Source organism: Xenopus tropicalis, chromosome 3 (genome assembly GCF_000004195.4).
Source record: "Xenopus tropicalis strain Nigerian chromosome 3, UCB_Xtro_10.0, whole genome shotgun sequence".
NCBI lineage: Eukaryota > Metazoa > Chordata > Amphibia > Anura > Pipidae > Xenopus > Xenopus tropicalis.
The window spans coordinates 93,935,412-93,961,421 of record NC_030679.2 but is presented as its reverse complement, the minus strand read 5'-3'; the positions used below and the strand labels follow the sequence as shown (position 1 = coordinate 93,961,421).

The 26,010-nt window shown below is 37.5% G+C and overlaps 1 protein-coding gene across 1 annotated transcript; it reads right to left on the bottom strand.

Moving 5' to 3' along the window:
* Positions 1 to 25,964, bottom strand: scamp2 (secretory carrier membrane protein 2). Its single transcript, NM_001001223.1, is given in 9 exon segments — positions 1 to 1,095; positions 1,200 to 1,317; positions 1,996 to 2,097; positions 2,800 to 2,959; positions 5,059 to 5,187; positions 6,549 to 6,660; positions 8,636 to 8,722; positions 8,864 to 8,944; positions 25,848 to 25,964. Coding segments are annotated over 9 exon segments (993 nt in total). The 5' UTR covers positions 25,905 to 25,964; the 3' UTR covers positions 1 to 948.
* Between the last annotated feature and the right edge of the window lie 46 nt (positions 25,965 to 26,010).

The window sequence follows — 26,010 nt, the reverse complement described above, 5'->3', positions numbered from 1 at the left end:
TACTGTAGAAAATGATTTATTTAGATTTCTATCCAGTAGACCCCACATGGTTTGGGAGTTCTTTGTACAAAGCTGGTGCACTTATAAAACATCAAGGCATTGTTAATTCCAACCAAAAGAAACAGAATTACCTCTCTATTTATTACTATTTAAGTAATAAGGCACAAAACTCACTTAACCATTAGCTTACTATCAAAGAACTCAGAAAGTGGATTTCCAAGCAAAACGTTCAACTATTTTTAATGCCAGGAAATTAAGATATAAACGTGGTTAGAAATGAAAAGTCTACACAGTGGCTGCATTTTTTTTTAAAGAAAACTTTTCTGAAAACTCCTAGCTCAGCTTAAAAAAAAAATATCAGAATTCTATAAAATAATGTCTGCCATTGGGCTGCCTCCATAGATAAACACTGGAATTTAAAATGTTTGCTGGTATATATCCAGCTTACAGTTATTGCAGCAATATTAAATAATTCCATTCACAAACATGGCAAACCAAGATGCTCAGCTTCAGAAGTTTTAGCACAGATCCAAAATGTTGGATTTTTTTTCACAACCATTTGTTCCAGATCCTGCACAAGCCATAACTCTTCCAGATAATGACTTTGGGTAAGGCGTTTTAAAACAGGAAACCCTCAAATCTTTCACTAATCTGCATTTTGAAACACATTCTCCATGGAATGCAAGTAACAAGATAAAGAGAGTTAATTAAGCATCAGAAAACACAGCAAGAAAATTATTTTACCATTTTCAATATATATATGTACATATATATAATTTTATAGTCTCTTTTTCCACTGGGAAATGGGTAAGATTGGGAGTGCTGTATTCTGCCATTGGTAACATGATAAAAAGATAATGGCTTGATCTAAGCAGAAATCATATATCCCTCTTATGAAACTGTGTTGTGTCAATACAGGAGGGAAAGACAGAAGGAAATACAATGGGATTAATTTCCTTGAAAGGCTCCTCTAGCAGCAGCAGTGGCAGCTCCTGCAGCAGCATTTTGAACATTGCGGTTGGAGAGAATGCCTTGTGAGAATTCCTCTTGTGCTCTCTGAAAGCTAGCACCTGTTCTACGGTACATGGAATGAACCTGTTAATGACAAAATGAACAGAGACGGTCAGCTGAATTAGGTGAACCCTTCCAAAAAAAAAAAAAACCAAATGGCTATTATATAGTTATCAATGGGTACTCACCCTTTTAAGCAGGAACAGTGAGAATACACTGCAGACTGTAAAGAAGGATGCCACTACTATCATTATAACTGTGACAGCAATATTTGTTTTAATCATTGAAAGAGCCATTATCCAACCACTAAAACAATAAACAAAAGACATTAGTTACACGAGTTAGGCAAATGTGGCGAAGGGAAAGAGGAGTCTTAGGTATAGAGCAATATGTGTAATTTTAGTCACCTGTGGGGAATACCTGCTATGAAAAGGTGTCCAACCTATGACCAATATCCCCTCATGAAGCCAAGAACAGACAGACAAACATTTTGCTTGTAAATATTCCTGACAACAACATTCCAGAATCTTTCACTACTTGCTAAAATTATGTAGAAACTTGTGCTAAATGTTTATCTATGTTATTTGGTTCTGGGCCATAAACTATGATTCACTAGCATAGGCTACATCCAAATATGTCACATTTAATGACAACTTCAAGTCTCAATCTGTACACTAGCCTTACAGAAGGAATAAGGGTTAAGACACACAGAGCTACTAGTAGCAGCTACTTGTCACAGCTTTAAGAATAGACAATGCTGATCATTTACTAATAATTGTCTCTACATGTGTTTTAGCAGAGGCAATTCTCAGTATTGTCTATAGCAGGGTATTTTCTGGGGTTTAGTAGCCATGAAAAGTAGCTGCTAAGTGGCTCCATGTGTCTGCACTCTAAGGGTTAACAAGCCGTACTTAAATAATAAAAATACTAAGCCCCAATTTCACCCCCTACAGACAGCATCCCAATGCCACTGCAGTATCTTACCTGTCTCCCCAACCTGGTATTCCAACTGCTTGGATAATGTAAATGACAATCTGGCAGAAGAAGATGATGAAAAAGACAAAGAAGCTGAAGGAGCTGTCTGTCCTGGAATTTAGAATACGAAAACATTACAGACAAAGCCAATATTTATAGTTAAAAGACATATCAACCATTTGGAAGCATAAGAAACTTGAAGGTAAACTGGACTGTGTACCATGGGCTATACAATCAGAAAATCACTTTCTGGACCTGTGCAGGGGCCCTATGGTTTAAAACAGGCTTTACATCTGTTTTATTGTTTACGTAAAGAAATAGCATTAATAAGTTGACAGTTTTAAGTTGCCTGCCATGTAATAATGAACATAAGCACCTGGCAGGCTTCTGTAAATGTGATAAAACAAGGCTGAACAGAAAAAAATATTTTATTTTCTTAATTTTAAGGAAAAAAATTATTTGACAATTTACAGTGTGGCATGTATACCTGTTTAGACTGTAAACGATGTAAATATGTGATGCTGTTTTTTATATATTTATCACGTACAGGGATGGAATCCTGCATCAAGTTTATATGATAAATGATGTTGTCTTTTCCCCTTTTGGACTATAAATAACCCTTGTCAGAATGATATATATGGAAGTCGCTGCTCACATGCCTTGAGGAAGAGCCTGGCCGGGCTCGAAACGTTGCTTTTTTATGTGTATAATAAGACTATGATGAAACATTTTCATACAATATAATTTTTGCATAATTGTAACAGAAAATTGTACATGTGCTTAAGATTCTTATTGCAATACAACAGAACTCACCTGAATGCTTTGTAGATGGGTCGATACCAGCAAAGAAAGGCACAAGGTGTGAACATAACAAACCACAGTATGGACAAGCCAAAATCCACCCCTCCAGTGCTCACGGCAGTAAAGTAAGAAAGGCAGGCCAGTAGATTAAGGAAAAGGGTGAATGTGTGTACTAGGGGGGAAAAAAAGGTAAAAACATGAAATATTAATGGATTTATTGCAAAAGTAATCAGCCGCATGATTAGACAAACCCAGTTATACAAACAATGGCTTGTATGCATGTTAAAAATTGAACATGTCCCTTAAAGCATCTAATAATCTGCTAGTCTCTCTATGCTATAGGAGTACTGACTAAAGGGGTCAAACAAACAAGAATCAGGTGAATGTGTGACAAACTCTAGTTATGCAACAGGGAAGTATCCCAGGCTCAGGCAAAAGGATATGACTTTTCCAACAGCTGTGGAAATCTTATACCTATGCTGGCTGACTGGCAACACCCAGAGGCTGTGCAATGAATCCTTTAGCTAACTGCTATGTTTGCCTTCAAGTAAAAAGATAATCTATTAACGGAACCCTGTCAGACATTTTATTAAAGGGGTCATGCCAATAAGCTAAGCTGCATTCCAAAAATGATTTAATCAAAACTATGACAACTAGACTAAGGAGTATTTTTATCAATCTGTGTAAAAGGTGGAGTGAAACATTACAGCCTATCAGATGCTTTGCTTTGGTTTTCCAACTGTTGAAATCTAATTGCTAATTGGATGCCCTGGGCACCATCACAGGTAATGCTTCACTCCACTTTGTACACAGCATGATAAATATACCCTATAGTATCATAAGGTTCTGCTAAAACTTTTACTAAAGACACACACATCTGCTGTACATAAAGTAGAGCCCAAGTTCTATGGTTTTTAGGGGGCCGTGTCAAACTGGCATAAATTCTGTTAAAAAGTCATTGCTACCTAATGAATGCTTTGTTTTGTGTGCATCAATAAAGCTAATTACAAGGATACTTGAAATCAATGATTGTCTGAATAAATACATTTTCTCATGTAGGGCATGACATGCTTTAAAACTGCATTTCATCCATAGCAATTTAGAAAAGAGTTTGCACAAAAGGCAGATTATATAGACATCTTAACAACCCGTTAACCAAGGCAAAAAAGAATTCACATATGTATATGAATGTAACCATAATTAGGCTAACGCCACCACATGAATTATCTTTAAGGTGTATGAATATTCATATTGTTTTAGTCTAAAAGTTATATTTGAGTGTTTTATTAAAAACAACAACATAATCTGTTCCATCTGCCCCTTTTTCCTTGCCTCATACTGTACGGCATACTAACTAGTACCCGGATTTCCTTCTCCATTACTCTGCTGTTAAAGGAACATTAACACCAGAAAGTGTTTTAAAGTAATTCAAATATAATGTACTGTTTACCTTAACTGGTAACACAGTTTGCTTGCTTTAGAAACACTACTAGAGTTTATATAAATACCCTACTGTGTAGCCAGGGGGGCAGCCATTCAAGCTGGAAAAAGGAGAAAAGGCACAGGTTACCCAGCTAAAATAAATACTGTAAAATACACCCTCAGGTTTGCTGCCACATTCAGTGTGTGTAAGGGTGGGGAACTTAAAAGAAAAAAAAAAAAAAAAGAAAGAAATTTATATTATATATATGTGTATTACACACACATTTTTTTTGGATATAAGACATTCTGCTGATCAATAAAAATTCATGGCGTTAGAAGGGATCCCACCCTTAAAATATGGAGGTGATCGCAAGCAGAGACTTAAACAAAGGGAAGTATGTGGATCCATAACCTTAAAGAATTAGCACCATATGGGCTGAACAAAGATTATTACCTGTATCTTTTCTTGTAACTAAATAATTATATGATGCTTGTTGTTTAAGATTTTAACATGAGGTACTGACTATGTAAAAACATTATATGATGGCGGTAAGAGGAGGAGTGCTAAGTTACTGTAATGATGTCACTTCCTGTTCTGTTTGTTTTTTGTTTTTAAAAAAAAAAAAACTTTTATAGTAGACCAGTAGCATTTGATCTCTGGTGCACCACACTTGCCCCAAAACAGTTGCTATACATTTGGTGCTATTTGAGCACTTTATTATGGACTGAATACCCTTTTCTGCTGATTGAAAGGAGGCTGTAGGAAGTGGAACAGATGAATGGGCCTAGCACAGTTTTAACCTTTGTATATCTGTTATTGCTGCCCTAAGCATGTGAACCCATACTTACACATCCATAAATAGTAAAGCATTTTGCAGGTACGTTGATAATCTGCAGGAATATCGACAGAAATGTCCTGATAGAAGCATGGCTTAATAGGACATTTTGGAGGAAGTGGAGGCCAATTGTTTTGTCTTACTGTGGGATTGAAGAGAGAAAAGGGGTTGTTAGAACATAAGTGATTATTTAATATAAAGTAAAGTATAAAAAGTAAATGCTTTGTTAGACACAGTAGCACTGCAACAGCTATACCTAAACAAGAATACATTTTAATGACATTTAAACCAGTGGCTAAACTAAATGTTTACACAAAGCCTTCCCTTCATTCTTAATTACTGCATTAATTCTTGGCTCAAATCTGGATGTCAGGATGTAGCACGGTGGATTTTATTTTGATTTTATAATGATTTACAATATACATCTGCTTTGACATATGAATCAAATCTTAGGTTTGAGTCAAGTTAAAGCAGCAGATTTTGGGACAGCTATTGTTCAAGGTACAATGTCTTTGTTTTTTTTGTATATTGCTGGGTAAACAGTAAACACAGGTATTGTTACCCAGCAAATATCCTTGGAATAAACAAACAGACAGCATATAGACAATACACTTTAGGTACAACTTATTTGAGCAACAAATAAGGCCTTCTACAAAGTCTAGTTAATAGATTTTGTTCATGACAAAAGTTTGTACACAAGTCAGCACTTGGTGTTGGGGGTTTTGCTAAGAACTCTAGTATAAAAAGGAGCCTCCACCATGGGTCAGTAGCTTCGCCTAGGACTCCTGAACGAGTGCCGGGACAATTGGATCATCGCTTGGTTATCGGGAACCTGAAGGTCTTGCGCCAAAGGTTGTGGGGCTCCCCGATTGTGCTGAATTGTGCAGAACTGGCTATACTTGTAACTAATCATACTAAGATAAGTAAATCTATTTAATTCTATTATTACTTGTGTGTGTGTAAGTTATTGCTCACTAACAGTCTATCAGAAGGCTTAATCATTGATCCTGCATATTTATTAATATTTGTCATTAATGTCAATTAATACAAATTATTAATATTAATAAAGGTTCACCCCCTTTATTACACAGGATAATGTATGTGTGGATATAAACTGGTAAGACCATAGTTGGCCATGTGTCTTATACAGCAATACCAGTATGTATTAAGCAAGTTACTAAATTATGTTCTCAACATGACGTGCAAGAGATGAGTTATCAGTTATCATAAAATAAAATGCACCAGATTCATACTTAGCTTTAATCTTAGGGTTGTAAGGATTATGGCAGCTGACAATAGACCAGTCAGTCCTATTTTGTCATGTTTATGTTCACAAGTGTAAAGAATAAATAGCATTAAAACTTATAGGGACAAATTATTGTAAGGGAACCATAAAATTAGCCACAGCTTCTTAAAACATAAGCCAGTTCATTATTTTAGTATTACACTTAAAAATATTGACAGTTGGCTGACATTCACTGTTATATATAGGTAACTACTTACAGTTAATATTCACATTCCTCATCTCTTGCTCCTTCCTGTCTAAATCTGCTGCTTTCCGCTCCAGCTCCTCCTGTTGTTGTAGAAGTCCTGTTTGTGCAGCCATTGCTGCAGCCTGTAGGGGAAATCAAGAGAGGTGGGAAAGGTTTCTAACGCTATGAAGGTAGGAGAGGAAGAAAAGGAGGATAAAAACATTGTAAAACTAACCATTGTGTTTTTGGAAATGTACTTTTGGGTAATCTAATCTTATTGGTCCATTTAACTAAAAATGCAAACTACTTTTAGAATACATTTTAAAATACATTCGACCCATCTTTATAACCATCTAAAAGAGAAGTGTTCTATTTCACAACTGTTTAGATTGATTAATGCTTAAAGGAACAGTAACATCAAAAAATTAAAGTGTTTTAAAGTAATTAAAATATATGTGCTGTTGCTCTGCAAAAAAAAACAGGTGTTTTTGCTACAGAAAAGCTACTATATAAATAAGCAGCTGTGTAGCCATGGGGGCAGCCATTCAAGCTGGAAAAAAGGAGAAAAGGCACAGGTTACATAGCAGATAACTAGTAGATAAGCCCCATACAATATACACAGCAGCTTACTTATATAAACTATAGTAGTCTTTCTGAGGCTAACACACCAGTTGTAGCAATGCAGGGCAACAGTACATTATATTGTTATTACTTTTATACACTTTCATTTTTTGGTGTTACTGTTCCTTTAACTAGTGAGCTCCTATAACCAAATATTTTCCTGCTACTATTTCCCAGTCTACTTGTGCTGTGACATCCACTAAGGTGGCAGAAGCGCGTTCTTCTTTGTAAAAAAAAAAAATAGTTAGGTTAAGGGACCATTTGTAAGTTATGGACTACCCTGATCTAAAGATCTGATTCCAGCATAGGACAGTAAAATGTTCAGATGTCACACAGCAGGACTGAGTTGTCTGCAGCAGAAAAATGTTCAGTTGTTAATGTGCAATGATAAAACACAGACAATTGCCATATTTAAGTAATATTTAAAAAAAAATTAAAATTAAATAGCACATATGTTTTAGTATAAAAAAATAATAAACAGGGTTTTTAACAAGAGTGTCACTTAAAGCACCAATGGAGTGAACAATGTCAGGAGAGATGGGCTTGTTTTTTTCCCAATGTCAGATTTCTATTACCCATAGTATGTGCTCTGGTACTTTTGTATTAAAAATCCCTTAACTCGAATGAAGCAATGACAAGAAATGGCTGTACTGTACCCTTAGGTTAAAGGAACAGTAACACCAAAAAATAAAAGTGTATGAAAGTAATTAGAATATAATGTGCTGCTGCCCTGCACTGGTACAACTGGGGTGTTTTCCCTAGAAACTTATATAAACAAAGTTGCTCTGTAGCAATGGGGGCAGCCATTCAAAGGAGAAAAGGCACAGGCACATAGCAGATAACAGATAAAACACTATGGTATTCTTCCATTTTTCCAGCTTGAATGGCTGCCCCCATGGCCACACACCATCTTATTTATATAAACTATATTAGCGTTACTGTAGCAAACACACAACTTTTACCAGTGCAGGGTAACAGTACATTATATTTTAATTGATTTAAAAAAACTTTCATTTTTGGTGTTACTGTTCCTTTAAGCAACAGTCAATAAGAGGGTTTTTTTTTATTCACATTTTCAGTTGTTTTAACCCTTTTCATTCCAAAAAGGGTTTCCAGATAATATTAATTTAAAACATATAGTTAAAATAATTAATATCTATTCTTTTAAAGAGACATGGGTACCATATACATTAGGGGAATACAAAACAAGTGTGTTACCAGCCACACATAGAAAGATGTCACACAAAAAAATATTTTCACTACACATTTAAAGGAGAAGGAAAAGTACAATCACTGGGGGTGCCAAAAATCACTACCCCCCCCAGTGATTATAATCGCTTACCTTATACCCCAGGCTGGGTATAAGGAGAAAACCAGAGAAAACCACACCAGCCCAGGGTAGCTGCAAGAAAGCAATTCTCTCCCTTCTGTCTTTTTGGCACCCCCACCCCACATATTTAAATGCGGACAAGGACTGAATTCTCTGGTAACATTTACCTGTGGTGTAGGCTCAACTGAGGGCTGGAGAACAGCAGGCTGGGATTGAGCAGGCTGCGCTGGAATTGTTTTCTGATTGGGATTTGTCTGAAAAATAGGAAGGATGTGGTCTTAATTAAATCTTACTTTACATAAAGTGGTCATTACAAATGAATGGTCTTATGAAACAGAGTACAGTTACACCTAGACACAGGGTACACTTATAACGCTTAGATATTTAATACCCACCAGATGAGAACCTTCAGAGAATGGGTTAAACTCTTCAAGATTGCCATGGTTGCCAGCTGTAATCTGTGTCACAGAAGGGTCCTGTGAAGTAAAAAACATGCAGATTATTGCAGTAGCTCTCAAAATATCACTTAGCTCCATGTCTTCTTAATAGCGCCTCCATACAGGTGATGGGAGGAACTCAATAGGGGTAATTCACTTCAGTGGAGATAGCCCTTTTTTGGAGTAAAAGTGGTGGAAAAACTGGTGGAAAACATTTTCTCGAGATTCACAAACAGAAATCCGTCTAAATTCTGACTTAACCACCAATTTTCTGTTTTTGGCAAAAGAAAGACAGTTTACAGACACTTTTGTGAATTTGATGTGTAACTCTGTCAGACCAATTCTAAGCTCTTCTGTTTTGTTTCACCCAGTCTCCAATCAAACCTCTGGTAGGAGCCCCATTGTGGGATCATTAACATAATAGGGATTAGCAGCCTATTGTTAGGGGACAAGTTTCTGTCTAAACCTAGAACAATGGGTGCAAAAAGCCTCATTAAAATTTTATAAACAGGTAAAACACTGATTAAACAAAAGTTCAATTTATATCTTATATTTAAAAGGCTTTTACCTCACATGTGCATGATTATGCTAGTTTTAGCTTAATGAATGAGGCAGTGAATATATTGTATACATTTTTATTTAAAAGGAAAAGTAAAGACTCCCAGACAAATTGTTCTCTTTAATCACTCCACTGACATTTGCCCCGACTTATTTGTGCCTACAGAGCTGCTTAACAGGATTGGTCCCCCACCTATTCCCGGCCGCCAAGTTGGGGATCAGCAAACAGTACATGCACACTGGCACTCAAACTGGCATATTGGGGTACAGGGTTGGACTGGCCCCAACAGGGCACTGGATAAAAACCCAGTTGGCCCTAATCCTTTTGGACCTCTTTTCATCGGGCATGTTGGTGTGTAGGTCGGATTGCTGCTTACCAGTAATGAGTAGGGGCTAGAGAAGAACTATTTAGACCCTTAAATCTTGTTACAGAAGTGGAATTACACAGAAATATAGAAAACATTAGAAAGCTCTGCTTGTCCTGAAATAAATGATGTATAGTTTCCTTGGGCAAACTAAAATTACCCTTCAGGAAATGCCCCAAAGTGAAATGACAAATGGCATATGAAATGCAAAATACTGCTGGTAAAATCCTTATTCCGAGGCTCGTGTAGCTGTGGGACTAGGTTTGATGGCACCAACAGATTAACTAAGAGCTAAATGTAAATTCATAAAAAAATGTCGGTAAAACAACAAAATCTGAAAACTGCTGTTTAAAAGACAAATTCACAAAAGTGGAGATAGAGGTTTGGGAATAAGGTGGAAAATCAAACAAATCTTTTTTTTGTGAATTCCCCCCATTGTCTTAAGAGTAACATACAGTTACTGTGTAATGACCCTAGTAGAAAATGGTAGACAGTTGAGGCTAATGCCAAATGTGGTGTATTCTCCGCCTAGCTGCTGTAAATACCTCCTTCCTGCCCCTGCACCCAGAAGCATTGATTACGCTTGGTTACGGCACACGTAGTGTATTTCTGCCTACAATACTTGTGTACGCAGCTTCAGGCAGAAATACGCTACATGTTCCTCCACCCGAGCGTATTCAATGCTTTTTTTTTTACAGTAGCTGTTTACAGTAGATGTTTTATAAAGCAAGGCAGTCCCCATTCAAATGCACAAATACAAATATTGCTTCTGCTTTGAAATGTTGCATGTTTACATTAGCAGAAAAAAAGGTTTTAATGTATAAAAACATTTTCTGTATCACATGGTTATATGAACATTAAATACAACAAATTAAAACGTGCAAAGGAAGCTGATATATAAGTATTAAATTTTTGTGCTTTGACCTCATATTGTACTGTATATTTTAAGACTAAACCCTGGCTATTTGTAAATTGTGTAAAAAAAATGACTAAGACCATAAATTGCAGCTCTTGATATGACTGACTGTTAGAAAGAACACTAAATATATCCTCCATGAGACAGATCATTAGCATACTCCCCTGAACTCCTTTATCTCTAGCCTCAGTGTATCATGCTTTATGTTGTTTTAGTCACAAGCTGGTCACGAGTTTCCTTCAGAAAGGTTTTGTTCATGATTATCCCATTTATACACGGAAATGAGAACTCCATGCAACCTACAACAGGTTTCTCAACTGTATGAATCACACTAAAGCAGGTGTGACCAAGTAACAAGTGGCAAAGATTCTCACTTTGCTGTTTCCTAAATTCGTACAAGAATCAACCACTAAACTTAATCAATGTTCCATTTTCTGCATCAATCTGCAGAGCTACTTCTCCATTCTTAAATGATCTATTAGGGATAGTAAAGCAACCCAGATCATCAATATTGATTTAGGTACATAAGCAAAAAAGAAATCACAAGATTTGGGAAGAGAGGCTGGGTAAAAAAGTGGAACTGTACTATTCATAAAATATTATGAGCTTTTTTTGCTTTCAGCTTGTGCAGAATAGGTGAACAACAACATTCTGAAGTTTTATACACTAAGGGGGCCTTTTCTAACCTGCAACTTGGATTAATGCAGCTTGGTAACAATCAAGCACAAGATACTCGTTTAATATTACAAATATATAGGAAATAATGTTTAAATATTAGATTTAAAAATTACAATGGGATATTTCTTCCTGTAATCCAGAGCTTCCAGACCTGTATTTAATTAGAAGCGTGAATAAAAAAACTGCACAAAATCTCTGGTACATGCAGACAAACTGCTATAATCAGATTCTTACAGTTATATGCTAAACACTGCAGCCTAATGCCACGTGCCACTTTCTGCTAATACAATGACAAACATGGTCTTCCTTACTAGGATTAATTCCCATTTACTTACTATGGTAAACTGAAGAGCATTTGTGGAATGTTACACTTAGCTTTTACTTAGCTTTCAGTATTGAATAGTGGGGCCCCTCAGGCCTGGACTGTGTAGTTTATGCAGCTTATGACTGCTTTGCAATAGTACACCTTAAAAACTGATGGGAGGATGAATGTAAGACTAAGGTGAAACAGCTATAGAACTAAAGAGATGGTTGGCCATGGAAACCAATCTGCGTGTGTCAACATTTTCTCTGGATCCTCTTACCATAACTAGTAAGGCAGGTTAAAACATTGCCTTACAGTCTATGCTATAACTCCACATGTATCTAAAACAGCAAATCAGAGTCCTTCCCTTGGTGGGACCAGCCATACAGTATGGAGACCCCCAAGGCTGTTTCATCAGGCTTTATATGTACAAGCTGATCACAATTTGACAATATAGATGTGCTGCGCCTGGCCCACTGCTTCTCTTGACTGGTTGCAGTTTGATGCATTTTTGTGCTTATTACACCACACTACTGAAACCATTTTTTCTGACTTGCTTAATTGTGGGACTATTTTTATACAAATGTCTGTGACATAACTAAGAACAGTTTTAAACTTCTTGCTAGATACAATTCCAGTAACAGGCTTATGTTCTAGTAAAATTATCAGTTTTAACCTAAAATAGAATTTAAAAAGTCTGAAATAAACAGCAGTTACTTCAAAAATATATGGTCAGTAGCACTTCAAGTTGTAGTGAAATGTCTTTACAGGTACAGGAAACTGCTTGAGGTTGTGTGCAGCACAGTTCTCACATGGTTAAGGTTAGCAGCGGCTCAGGGCAGAGATCCAGCCAACAGCTCTGAGGTATGAATAGATTATAATGGCAGTGTAAGGAGTCACTACCAGAATTTAATACAGTGAAATCATCATCTGCACTGAATGCCAGCAGCAAATGCCAGACGGGCTGCTTTAAGATGCACCAGTCACTATTTATCGGATGGGTGAAGCTGTTTGGGCCTCTGTGAACTTGAAATGCCAGGGCCTCATTTTACTCTCTGGACCTGATCCCAGGCAGGGGTCTATTTATATATATAGAGGGCCTGTGCCTATGGCAGCAGCTTTAGGGGGATGGCCCTTGGGTGCCTACATATATAAAAAAAAACAAAAAAAAAAAAAAACACAACCTGTTGAAATCCAGTGGTGGTCAGTTTGCACGTGATGCCAATTCCACAACCTGGGGGGTGCATTTAGGTTCATGCCTAGGGTGGCACCAGACCTAAATACAGTCCTAATCCCAGGTGTTTGTAAGTTTAACTGAAGGTTATAGATTCCTAATACATATCAATATAGATTTGTTAAAATGGGCATTTAAACAAACAAACAAATACAATCATACTGAAGAGTCTGCTGTATAATTCACCCTCCCCAACCTGTTTGCCAAATTTGTCCTATCCGCAAAAAAAAAAAATTTGCAAAATGCGCTGAAGTCAATGGGCAACAATTTTTTTTTACCATACATTTTTATTACCACGCAACATTCTTTTTACAGCTATTGGAGTTTATAGGAGTTTTGTTGTGGTGAAACCTGGCAAAAAAATTTGCTCATCACTATTTTTCACAATTCCTTGTCCACCACAATCAAGTAAGCAAGTGCTGGTGGGAGTGGTATGAAAGTTACCCTCTGGTGCATATACCTGAGGGTGCAAGACCAGAATTGAGAACTCAGAAAAACCATAGTCAAAAACAGCTTGATATGGCATTTTTTAACAATTAGTAAATATAACACAATACTACTGGTTGTCAAATACAGCCCTGAGTGAACCTATCGGAAAGTGAGAGAATGAGAAGGTACTAAAGAGCACTAAAAGCAGTTAGAAATGAAACCCAGAACTGTCCAATGTTTGTATGGCAGTGAGGGGGAATTCACTTAGGTCAAAAGAGATAGTACGAATCGCCTCCATAGAACTATTTGTTACATGAACTAACAGTGAATATTCAATTTAATGCAGGTTTGCGTGTTTTGTCATACTTGCAGCTAATGTCAAAATCAGATTAGGTAAAAGTAAATTAAAAGATGGTAATACCTTGGGGTAGATTTAATAATGGAGAATAAGTTGAACAAAAGGTTTCAGTCTACAATATTGTTATATGGCTGAACTGCAGAATTTATATATGGATTTAGTGTCAGCCGTGCACACCAGCAACCTGCACATTGCAAAAGAACTTCAACCCAAAATGCAGGAAAAAAGAATGAACTGTATTGCTTAAAACCAGAAATCTAGCTTGAGAAAAATATTGTAAAAATAATTGCTGCTAAAAGCAGTATCTGTCTCTTTCTTTCAATTCTCTGCCCTAGTGGAATTGACTTTTAAAAACAATGTAACAGAAACCAGCTGATTTACAGCCCTGTGAAAAATACTTGTGCTACAGCAGATGAGACCAAAAAGCACAGAAAAATGCTGCTTTTTGATTATTTTCAGTTATATATAGGCTGGATAGTTGCTTACATTTTTGTTGTTGCAACTGTGGGTTCCAATATATGCCCTGGTGACTCAATGTATAGCAGCTTGGCACAAGCACTTTAAGGACATTGTATTTTGTACTCCTAGGAAATTTTCAGTCATGATGACAGAAAACAAAAACTCCGATAGTTACGAATAAGTCAGTACCCTCTTTGCCCTTTTTAATTCTTACTTATAGGGCAAAAAAGGGAATCAGGCAGTTACTTGGTCTTTATGGGATTATCTTATGAGACAAGCATTGGGTCACAGTGGAAAATGTATAACATCCATAACTGAATTATCTTGCACAAGACACCTTGTAAGATAGAAGCAGAGACTTGCTCAGTTTAATGTCATGTGACAGAATTAGACCGACAGTGTGAGGATAAGGGATTGCCTGGGTGTGAAGTTCGCTCATGACGTACCGTACATTCTGGCTGCATGCCACAGAGGCAATACAGGTTTTCTTAAAAGCGACTGCTAGACTTGGATTTTTTAGTGTGCTAATTATTTGCCTTCACTGAATTCATGGCAGCTCTGTTATGTTATACCACAGCAGCTCATAATGGAAACCATTATAAGGGTAATTTAAGAAGACTTTGAATGCAATGGGGAGCAAAACTGTGCCCCTTAAAGGGGATCTGTCACCCTACAAAATAATTCCAAATTCTTTTCTATTGTGCTTGTCATGCAAAATAAACTTTACTTTCAATATATAAATTATTTAAATGTTTGCCTAAGGCATAAAGGTGGGGCATGCAATATAAGATTGACAACTGAGATATTTAAATCGCTTTATAACAGGTATAGATGTTTTAATAAAGAAAAAAAACCTGGGTTTCATGTTTAATTTGAAAAGGACTTTTATTCTACAGCTTTTTGTGTGTGGGTGACAGATCAACTTTTATGCTTACTCAAAAAGGCACTTGTGCCCAGGGTCTTGCTGTCCTCTGTACCTCATGATAAGTGGAGAGTGCAGCGTTAGTGGGTACAAGGCAGCCCTTACCACATGTTATAGGGCAACAGATAAGTGCAGGGCTCATTAGCAGCCTGTGTTGGCCAATGCTTACTAACCTGCATGTCCCAATGAGATGCTTCCACACTCACACCTCACTCAAATGCACACAGCACTGTATTTATTAAGAAAGTATCTATTTATTGCACTTTTGCATGTGCGACAAATGACCCCTTAATCATCACTGTTTTTTTTTTTTGTTCCTCTGCCTGTTGCTTTCTAAAGCCTGCAAATGTAGGTCTTTGGTCTTCAAGAGATGTGCACATCTGCAACAAGTAACAGTTCCCAAAGTTATTAAAATGTTTCTCATACCCTAGCATGCAGTGATGCATTCCCTGGCTGGCTGACACGGATGTCTGCGTGGGTAACACAAGGGAAAAATACATTTTTGTGCCCCTCAAACCCTCACTCTAAGGGCAAATTAAGCAAACCTACACTTAGAGGCAGATTTAGCAATATCCAATAAACTTTCTTGTTTTTCTCATACTGCAAAAATTTCCCTTAAGCTACAATATTGAGTATTTTAATTTCATGGAGTACACACATCTACACTAATCTTAAGGGCCTTGAATGTGAGTGTTAGAAATCTGAACTTTGAGAGGAAACTCAGTGAAGTGATTAGCATAAGGTGCAGTTGATGTGGATCTAGAACATAGATGAATTATATTAGCAGTAGTGTTTATATAGCACTAATATACTGGAATGCTTGCCTGGAGTAAATTGCAGTAGTCAAAGTGTGAAATAATGAGAGAACAAATATGTGATGTAGCAAAACTGCACAGATGATAGCAAAAGGGTAGGAAAGAACCTGGATGTGGGGGTGTAAAAGACAGATAGAAGCCTAACATAACTTCTAGGCAGCAGGTTTGTGCTTGACTGAAAGGTGATGCTTGTGACTACGAGTGAAACCTGAAGTACACACAGGAAGATGCTGGTGGAAATACAAGGAGTTCCGTTTAACAGAGGTTCAGATTTCGGTGGCATTGCAGCCACACTGAAATAGTATGAAAAGAGGGGGATTGGGACAAGGCTTAATACTTCTTATCTCCTTGCTATGGACATGTAAAGTCATGGAGTTCATAATCTCATACCTTTTATAAATGAACCATATTATTTCTATGGTAAGTAGTGAAAATATTTAATTGTCATCCGGAAGAATCATACACATTCAATCCACATGTGTGTATGGACTCAGCACTCATAAATGGTTACTGCAGTAGATCTTTGCCTTGGGTTGGGCTGACATGATACGTCTGGGACACTCCCTTCACAAACCCAGTTACAGGTGTGTCAAGTGAGAAACATTCATTGCAACCAGTAAAGCTGCAGTGTAACTCTGCAAGGCCCAGTACTGTCCCAATCTACTAATCCAACAGATCTTATAGTAGCTACAGTTAGGTCCATAAATATCTGGACAGAGACAACTTTTTTCTAATTTTGGTTCTGTACATTACCACAATGAATTTTAAATGAAACAACTCAAATTCAGTTGAAGTGCAGACTTTCAGCTTTAATTCACTGGGGTGAACAAAACAATTGCATAAAAATGTGAGGCAACTAAAGCATTTTTTTTAACACAATCCCTTCATTTCAGGGGCTCAAAAGTAATTGGACAAATTAAATAACTGGAAATAAATGTTCATTTCTAATACTTGGTTGAAAATCCTTTGCTGGCAATGACAGCCTGAAGTCTTGAACTCATGGACATCCCCAGATCCTGGGTTTCCTCCTTTTTAATGCTCTGCCAGGCCTTTACTGCAGTGGCTTTCAGTTGCTGTTTGTTTGTGGGCCTTTCTGTCCAAAGTTTAGTCTTCAACAAGTGAAATGCATGCTCAATTGGGTTCAGATCAGGTGACTGACTTGGCCATTCAATAATTTTCCATTTCTTTGCTTTAGTAAACTCCTGGGTTGCTTTGGCTGTGTGTTTTGGGTCATTGTCCATCTGTATCATGAAACGTCGCCCAATCAATTTGACCGCATCTAGCTGGATTTGAGCAGACAGTATGTTTCTGAATACCTCAGAATTAATTCAGCTGCTTCTGTCGGGTGTCACATCATCAATAAACACTAGTGTCCCAGTGCCACTGGCAGATGATGACTGGCAGACAGATGATGTGGAATGCTTTGGATAATGAGCTGTTCCACGACTTCTCCATACTTTTTTCTAGCCATCATTCTGGTATAGGTTGGTCTTGGTTTCATCTGTCCAAAGAATGTTCTTCCAAAACTGTGCTGGCTTTTTTAGATGTTATTTAGCAAAGTCCAATCTAGCCTTTCTATTCTTGAGGCTTATGAGAGGCTTGCCCCTTGAAGTGCACCCTCTGTATTTACTTTCATGCAGTCTTCTCTTTATGGTAGACTTAGATATCGATAAGCCTACCCCCTGGAGATTGCTGTTCACTTGGTTGGCTGTTGTGAAGGGGTTTCTCCTCACCATGGAAATGATTCTATGATCATCCACCACTGTTTTCCGTGGACGTCCAGGTTTTTTTGCATTGCTGAGTTCACCAGTGCTTGCTTTCTTTCTCAGGATGTACTAAACTGTAGATTTTGCCACTCCTAATATTGTAGCAATTTCTCGGATGGGTTTTTTCTGTTTTCGCAGCTTAAGGATGGTTCTTTCACCTGCATGGAGAGCTCCTTTGACCGCATGTTGTCTGTTCACAGCAAAATCTTCCACATGCAAGCACCTCACCTCAAATCAACTCCAGGCCTTTTATCTGCTTAATTGATAATGACATAACAATAGACTTGCCAACACCTGCCCACAAAATATCCTTTGAGTCAATTGTCCAATTACTTTTGAGCCCTTGAAATGAAGGGATTGTGTGTAAAAAAAAAAATGCTTTAGTTGCCTCACATTTTTATGCAATTGTTTTGTTCACCCCACTGAATTAAAGCTGAAAGTCTGCACTTTAACTGCATCAGAGTTGTTTCATTTAAAATTCATTGTGGTAATCTACAGAACCAAAATTAGAAAAAAGTTGTCTCTGTCCAAATATTTATGGACCTAAGTGTATGTACCTGTCAAAAAACTTGAACACACATGAAATGGATTTTGATAACAGATATAAACTAATGGTTCTGCCTTTTTAAAAATTAAAATAATTTATTAAAAAGGTGGATTATGAATTCCTCTGCAGCTAAATGACCACATTTTTATTAACTAGACAACATTGGCTCCACAGTAAAATACTTTGTAGCCCTTCTGATGAATGGTTTAATAAACTTATAGTGCTGATATGCATCAGTCAGAGTCTACTTCCCTTACTACCGAATTATACCACTCAGTAAAAAAACAAAAAAATTTTCATAAATTTTACCCCCGGGCCTTTTTATCTTGAGTTTAAATTTTTTTTTTTTAATTTTACTAAGCACTGTTAGCAGTCTAGCATTTAAGATTAAGATTAGACAGGAAAATTAATAAAACAGAAGTCAAGGGGAAAGGTAAGCAACACAGAATACCAAAATAAATATCCACCATTACAATCAATTAAAAAAAAAAAAACAGTAAATAAAATGTACTAAATCACTAACCTGCTTTGATGTTTCTGCCTAACCAACATCTAAAAGAGTTAAAATTCCAACAGAAAACAAATCAGCAAACCACTGGCCCATACGTGTGACCCAAATAATTTCATTTTACCTAATTAGAGAATGTCTAAATGCATACCTAATTAGGGCTCATTCATATAGATTAGTTTGGCCCATTAGCCTCTGCTGAACCAAAGTTGATTATGTGCCACTGCCCTAAAGCAGTTTCCCAAACAGCCAGGAGTATGGAGTGCAAAGATGTATCCTTGTTGGACCATACCTTCATATTATGAAACCTGTTCTACAGAAATGACAGCAGGTGAATTACAATGTTGCTACAGTGTGCTTTGATTTGTAAACAAATTGACTTATTTTCTCCCAAACAAAGGGGAAAGGGAGGGACAAAGAAAATACATCTTATTAACCAAAGTGATAGTCAGTGGTCTGAAATGTTATAAGCAGTAGAATGTTCTATCTAGAGATGAAAGAATATGTTTGCTTTATTAGACACATCTTATCAAGAAGTCATTTTGAGAGTAGAGCGTCATTACAAATAGGCAAGACAATAAAAGAATTGCCTTGCAGCAAGCACTAATTCTGTGCATACTAGGGATGCATTGAATTAAAAAATTTGGGATCTGGCTGAACCCCGAATCCTTTGTGAAAGATTTGGCTGAATACTGAACCGAATCCTAATTTGCATACGCAAATTAGATGAAGAAGGGGGATAAAGAGAACTGTACAAACAGAGTGCAGTGAAAAATTCTCAACTTCGTATTTACGTGATGAAATGTCACATGATTTTAAGGAATCGGTTCTGCCAGGCATGTGGATTCAGCTGAATGTGAATTCTGCTAAAAAAGGCCACATCTTGGCCAAATCCTGGATTCAGTACATCCCTAGTACTTACTTACTTTGGGGCTAGTGACAATCAACACAAAGAATAAAATGAACTGTGCAAATTGTTATCTACATCTTTCATGTCCTTGTTTGGGTTCTTTCAATATTGATATGAAGTTATGTTCTTTTTACAGCTAATATGGACTCAACTGGGGTTTACCTGAAAAGATTAAAAAAAAAAAAAAGAGTCTGAACTCTACCGGACATTTATTTTCTGGCCCTGAAGGAACTTGTGTTTCTGGATTTCAGACTGTGACTTCCAGGCATATTCAAATTTAAGTATAACCCTACATGTTTTGTTACTATACTGGACTAACCTGAAAAGAAGAAAGGAATTTCCTGAGCTTTCTTTTTTTTTTTCTTCTATTTTCCCCACTGACTATGAACTATTAAAACTGGGAGAAATATAAGTGGGGAAATTATATGTTACTCTTCAAATCTAAAAGGAATTAGATTTAACATTTAGACCCCCTCAAAATTAAAATTACAGGCTTCTTTTTAATCAGTAATAAATAGATTATGTATTTAATTTGGTTAAAATCCATATTACTGTGTATGTAAAGCTGGCCATACACGCACTGATAATATCGTACCAAACCTTGTTTCGTACGATATTCGGTGCGTGCATGGCAAGTCGACCGATATCGCAGGAAGCTGCTGATATTGGTCGACTCGCCGATCGGGCCATTTAAAAGATTTTGATCGGGCGCGCGCCTAACCAAAATCTGCCTTCAGCGTTGAATCGGCAGAAGGAGGTAGAAATCCTATTGTTTCTACCTCCTTATCGACCGATGGTCGCACGAAAGATTGTCAGATCGCCACGTGTGTGGCCATCTTAACAGTGGGCTCACTTGCAGATGAAGTTGAAGTTGCATGCTTGAGAAAATGGACAAAATACTTTGCTTGCTGTGGATGTCACAGAATGGAGCTGCCTAAGGGCTCTGGCACACGTGGGAGATTAGTCGCCCACGACAAAACTCCCTGTTCGCGGGCGACTAATCTCCCCGATTTTCGTGCAAATCGCCCCGCCGCGTCTGCCATCCCGCCGGCGACTTACATGTTCGCCGGTGGGATGGCAGGGGTAGGCAACTCGGGGAGATTAGTCGCCCGCAAACAGGGAGTTTTGCCGCGGGCGACTAATCTCCCCGTGTGTCAGAGCCCTAAGAGGTCCTATGCTTAAGTATTGCCATTGTCAGGGTGCTAAGAATAAGATAGGATCTCCATGATAAAATTAAACTCCTTTACAAAGACAAGTAATAAGACAGTAAATGAATGAAATGCAAAAAAACTGTAAATTTTAAGGCAACAACATTCAATGAAACACACCATGGCTGTGGTTGTTTTGCCTCATTTTCTGTCTCATTTTATTTGCTCATTTAAAAAAAATAGCATTAAACTACATAAAGATTCCATTGTGCATTAAAAAACTGCATTGGTGATTGTCATGCAATTCTTACTTGAAAACATGGTTTTGCTTCAGTAGCTCAGGACAATGAATCTAGTAAGTAGGCAATATGGCAAGGCAACTATACAGGATATGCTGTTACAAAGAAGCTTGAAGAGATGTGCTGCTCGTCCATTTTATTTGCCTACAACACTAAAAAGCTTGGGGCACCCCATATATATGAAAATGCAGCATGAAGTTATTGCTTCTTCTGCTTTACACTTTAACAAAAGAATGGATTCTTTATACCACAACACGCGGTACAAGTGTGGGATCTGTTATCCGGAGCGGATCTTGCCAAGCGAGCGGATCTTCTCCCGAAGCCAAACGATTTAATTATAACGACGGGTATAGGAAAAGTCGGTCCAGGGACCGCATCAACAAGCCGATGTGGTCCCCGATCCAACTAGATTTTTTAACCTGCCCGATTTCAGGCCAGATATCGGTCGGGCAGGCCCGTCGGTAGTGCCCATACACGGGCCGATTAGCTGCCGAATCGGTCTAAGGGACTGATATCGGCAGCTAGAATCGGCCCATGAATGGGGGCCTTAACTGTTTTGCTGTATGGATTGTTTCTACAACTAATCACGGCATAGCCATAAAAAGGAAGTTACACAATTTATAAAAGCCATTCTTAAGGTTAGTTTACCTTTACCTACCTAATATTTTGAAATACTACACCAGAAATTACTTTTTAGGGGGTTGCTACAAACCCATAATTTCTTAAATTGGCCTAACACAAAATCATCCACAAATAATTCAGCTAAATACCAAACCAAATCTAAACACCAAATTCCATATTCAAATCTGATAAAAAGTTTCAAAAGTTTATGAATTTAAAACAAAAAATAAATTATTTAATAAACTTTACATTTCAGAATTAGTTTGTTTTGTTACCTCCCTTTCGCACTTTCCTTGTTGCAGCTAAGTGTACCTGGTCATTGACTCTCTAAATCAGTGGTTCTCAACCTTCCTAATGCCGCAACCCTCGAAAATATGTGTTTTCCTGTGAAAGGGGTTGCTACCCACAGGTTGAGAACCACTGCTCTAAATGGTTACAATGTCATACAAATGCCAGAAATGAATATCACCTTGTAGTAGTTACTCTGTAATAGACATTAGTAAAGCTTAAAATTAGAGAGCATGCTCAGCAGGAGATGAAGGTACCGAAAAGTGTAAGTGACAGTGATTATGTAGAAGTGCCAATAAAGTGCCAATAAAGCACAGCACATGTGCAGGGGACCTTTACTACAATGTATGCAGGAGAGTGTGTAAAGTGCAGCTTTAGCAGGTGTTTTCAGCAGTTTGAGGCCTAATGATTTAGGTACAATGAGATATTAAAGTTGGGTAATGCAGTTATATATTTTAATTAATCCTTTAGGCGAGCAGTGAATCACTTGAAATACATGTCACATAGAAAACATAACTCACTTTGAATGACATACTCACAACCTCTATGAATCGTGCACCGGATACAGTACACCAGATGATCATTTCCCCCACTAATGGCCTGGTCTTGTTTTCCTAGATTCCCCTAAAGGTCACCACCTTGCAGTCAGCCCTCTTAGCATTGCCATATAACTATTAATGGTATGATAATTATTATAATTTAATACATAATTATCAGATGATACCATTCATTTTTCATGCAAGCTTTATGTATTAATTCAAATCTTGTTAAAACCCAGACTTCATATACAGTGCCTTGCAAAAGTATTCAGACTTATTCTTTTAGTTTTATTTCAAATCCCTGGAACAAATTATTTTTTTGTGACACAATTTTGTGTATACACTGTACACACAAATAACAGACTCACTGAGTAAGTAGTCAATCCCTAGACTTGAATATTTTATATAGCCATCTCTCACAGCTTTAAACCTTTCTGGGTAGGTATGTACCAGCTTTGAACACATTCAAGAGTTTTTTCATTTTTCCAGGCAGAATTGCTCCAGTGTGAATTAAAGACTGCAATAGATTCTTGGTTGGAATCAGATAACGGCTTTGACTGGGCCACTTAAAGGAACAGTAACTTAAAAAAAATTAAAAGTGCTTTACAATAACTAAAAAATGATGTAAAGTTTACTACTGCAGTAATAAAACTGGTGTATTTGCTTCAGAAAGACTATTCTAGTTTATATAAATAAGCTGCTGTATAGCCTTGGGGGCAGCCATTCAAGCTGGAAAAAACGGAGAAAAGGCACAGGATACACAGCAGATAACAGATAAGGTCTGTAGAATACAATGAGGTTTTATCTGTTATTTACAATGTAACCTGTGCCTTTTCTCCTTTTTTCCAGCTTGAATGGCTGCCCCCACAGCTACAAAGCAGCTTTGTTTATATAAACTATAGTAGTGTTTCTGAAGCAAATACACCAGTTTTACCAGTGCAGGGCATTAGTACATTATATTTTAATTACTTTGATACATTTTTTAGGAGGGGGGCATTACTGGTCCTTTAAGTACACAAATCTTTTTGATCCACCTCAGTGTTCCTGCGGACTCATGTTTAGCATCACTGTCCTACTGAAAGATTAATCTTGTTCCAAAACTCAATCCCTGCAGACTCACAGAATGATTACCATAAACCATACTGCACAGGCTAAAGTCAACCATAAGAGCTCTACATAACACTAATCTGCATGAAGGTGTGAACATAAACATACGCCACAATTCCAAAACAGTCATATGAAAGCAAAGCAAGTCTGGTGTTTGATAAAAGTGAAAAAGAGACACTTAGTGGCAATGTGAAAAAGGATTGGTCAATGACCACAAATTGAGTTTAACGTATGATAGTGGGGCTATTGGGCATTTTCCTCAGTAGGGAAAATACAAAAGAACCTGTTTCAGTCTGCTAAAAACTGAAGGCTGGATGAAAGTTTGTGTTTTAACAGGACAATGATCCCAAGCACAAGGCCAAAGTAACATTTGAGAAGATTCAATGTAATGTCCTACATTGGCCCAGTCAATGATCCACTCTCATTCAAACTGAGAAATCAAGGTGTACAGCCATCATCCAACTATCCTTGAGTAAATCATTCTGGCAACATAGTCCAAAATTACCCTAGATCCTTGTGTAAGGCTTGTACATATTTCCCTCAAATTTGTTACTACTGCAAAATGTAGCTCTATAACATTCAAAATGAGAATTATAAAATGAGAATTTTGGCAAGTGTATCCGCTACCCTGTGTCCTCTTTTTTTCCTGTGCACAAATTTAGTGGTATGTATTGTATAGATATGTCTGATTGATTAAATGTGTATTGATTAAACCTTACATTGTAATATTTTTTGAAAATACTCTATAGAGAAACTCTTTTTATAATAAAGCTGTGCTTGAAGTTATATGCCAGCCCATGTTTATATAAAGTGTCAGCTCCCTGCCTCAGCTAAGCATATCCTTTGCACTCTCATTGTGTAATCAAACACAAGCATCTCCAAGTTGCAGTGAGGAAAATGTTAATGTGTTTCAAATAAGAGAAATAGACTGAGCAAATCAGACAGTTTTATTGCCTGTGTGATTTTTTTTGGAATTGCCTTCACCAGCAGGTGCGCTTGTGGGTCAGGCGCTTATCACTCAGCAATATTCTTCTGATCTACATGTGCATCAAGTTATGCATGTGGTAACCATACAAAAGCATTGGGGAAGATTCTAGTGTTTTATTTCCTGCCTGCCAAGCTGAAAAAAATTATTGGGCAACAAACAGCTCTGAATCTCCCAGTGTGACACTACCCTAAAGAGCAACTTATTCTGCTTTTTCTTGAGGGACCTTAGTGCTTAGGCTGACAAGAAAAGACTTACGTTGTTTGCCAGAAAGGAGATTGTAATAGTAAGTAGTGCCAGGAAATGGACTTCTCCATGCAAACACAATAAGTGACAATAACTGCTGCGGAAGTATTTGTCCCCAAAACTATTCATCTTTATACAATACTTAACATTGTTTTTAGGCAAAGAAAAAAAAAATATTTTAAAGCCATATTATAAAGCTAGGAGACTGCCTTTTGCAACATTGTTTAAAATGTCATAATTATGCGAGTACTGTCAAATGCTGCTTTCAGTAGCAACTGCACCTACAAATACACACTACCAATTATTAATAAACTCATATAGATAGTTGCTTAGAATCATGTTTTCTTTTACTAGGCAAAAATATTTGTTTTGGCTTGTTATGTCCTTTAAGTCCATATCAAGCTGGCAAATATATATTTTACACTAAATAATCATGTTCTCCCAAAATGGGTTTACACTGTGGCTATGTGGGTATTTACATGAATTGCATGTAGTTACTAAAACATTTCACAAAAGGAATTCTTGCCCGCAGAGGAACCAGAATAAACGTTGATCATATGACATTTGAATTCATTCCAGTTACATATCAGGACAGAGCAGCAATTTATTTTTTAGGTCTTCTGGGGAAATGAACAGGTACAACTTCCAGCATCCCGACAGAGCCCCTAAATGCTTAGTTTGCATTTGATGCACGGGCATAATGCTGCTAATGCAACAAGTTTCATTTGTACATTATAACAACACACCATAGAGCTGACTGACAACTTCTCCATTCCCCAAGCAACATGTAACACAGGGGTCACCTGTCACACCACTAAGCCCCACCCTGCTACACCTGCTCAAGTACCACACTCTAGGTTGGCTCTGGCTCAGGTAGGTATAGTCACGTAGAACGACCGGGACTGACTTCCCACATAGTTTGTATACCCACACCAATTACCTGGAAAGGGTTCACGTCCACTGGGTCCGCGAAGGGATTCGTATCGTATCCGGACATGGCTGTAGAGGCAAGGCGAGACGGCCACTGCCTGCTGCCGGATCTCCAACTCGGTCGCGAATCTTCCGGGATGTGACGGGAACCAGCAGCCACACGGGGCGGAGAA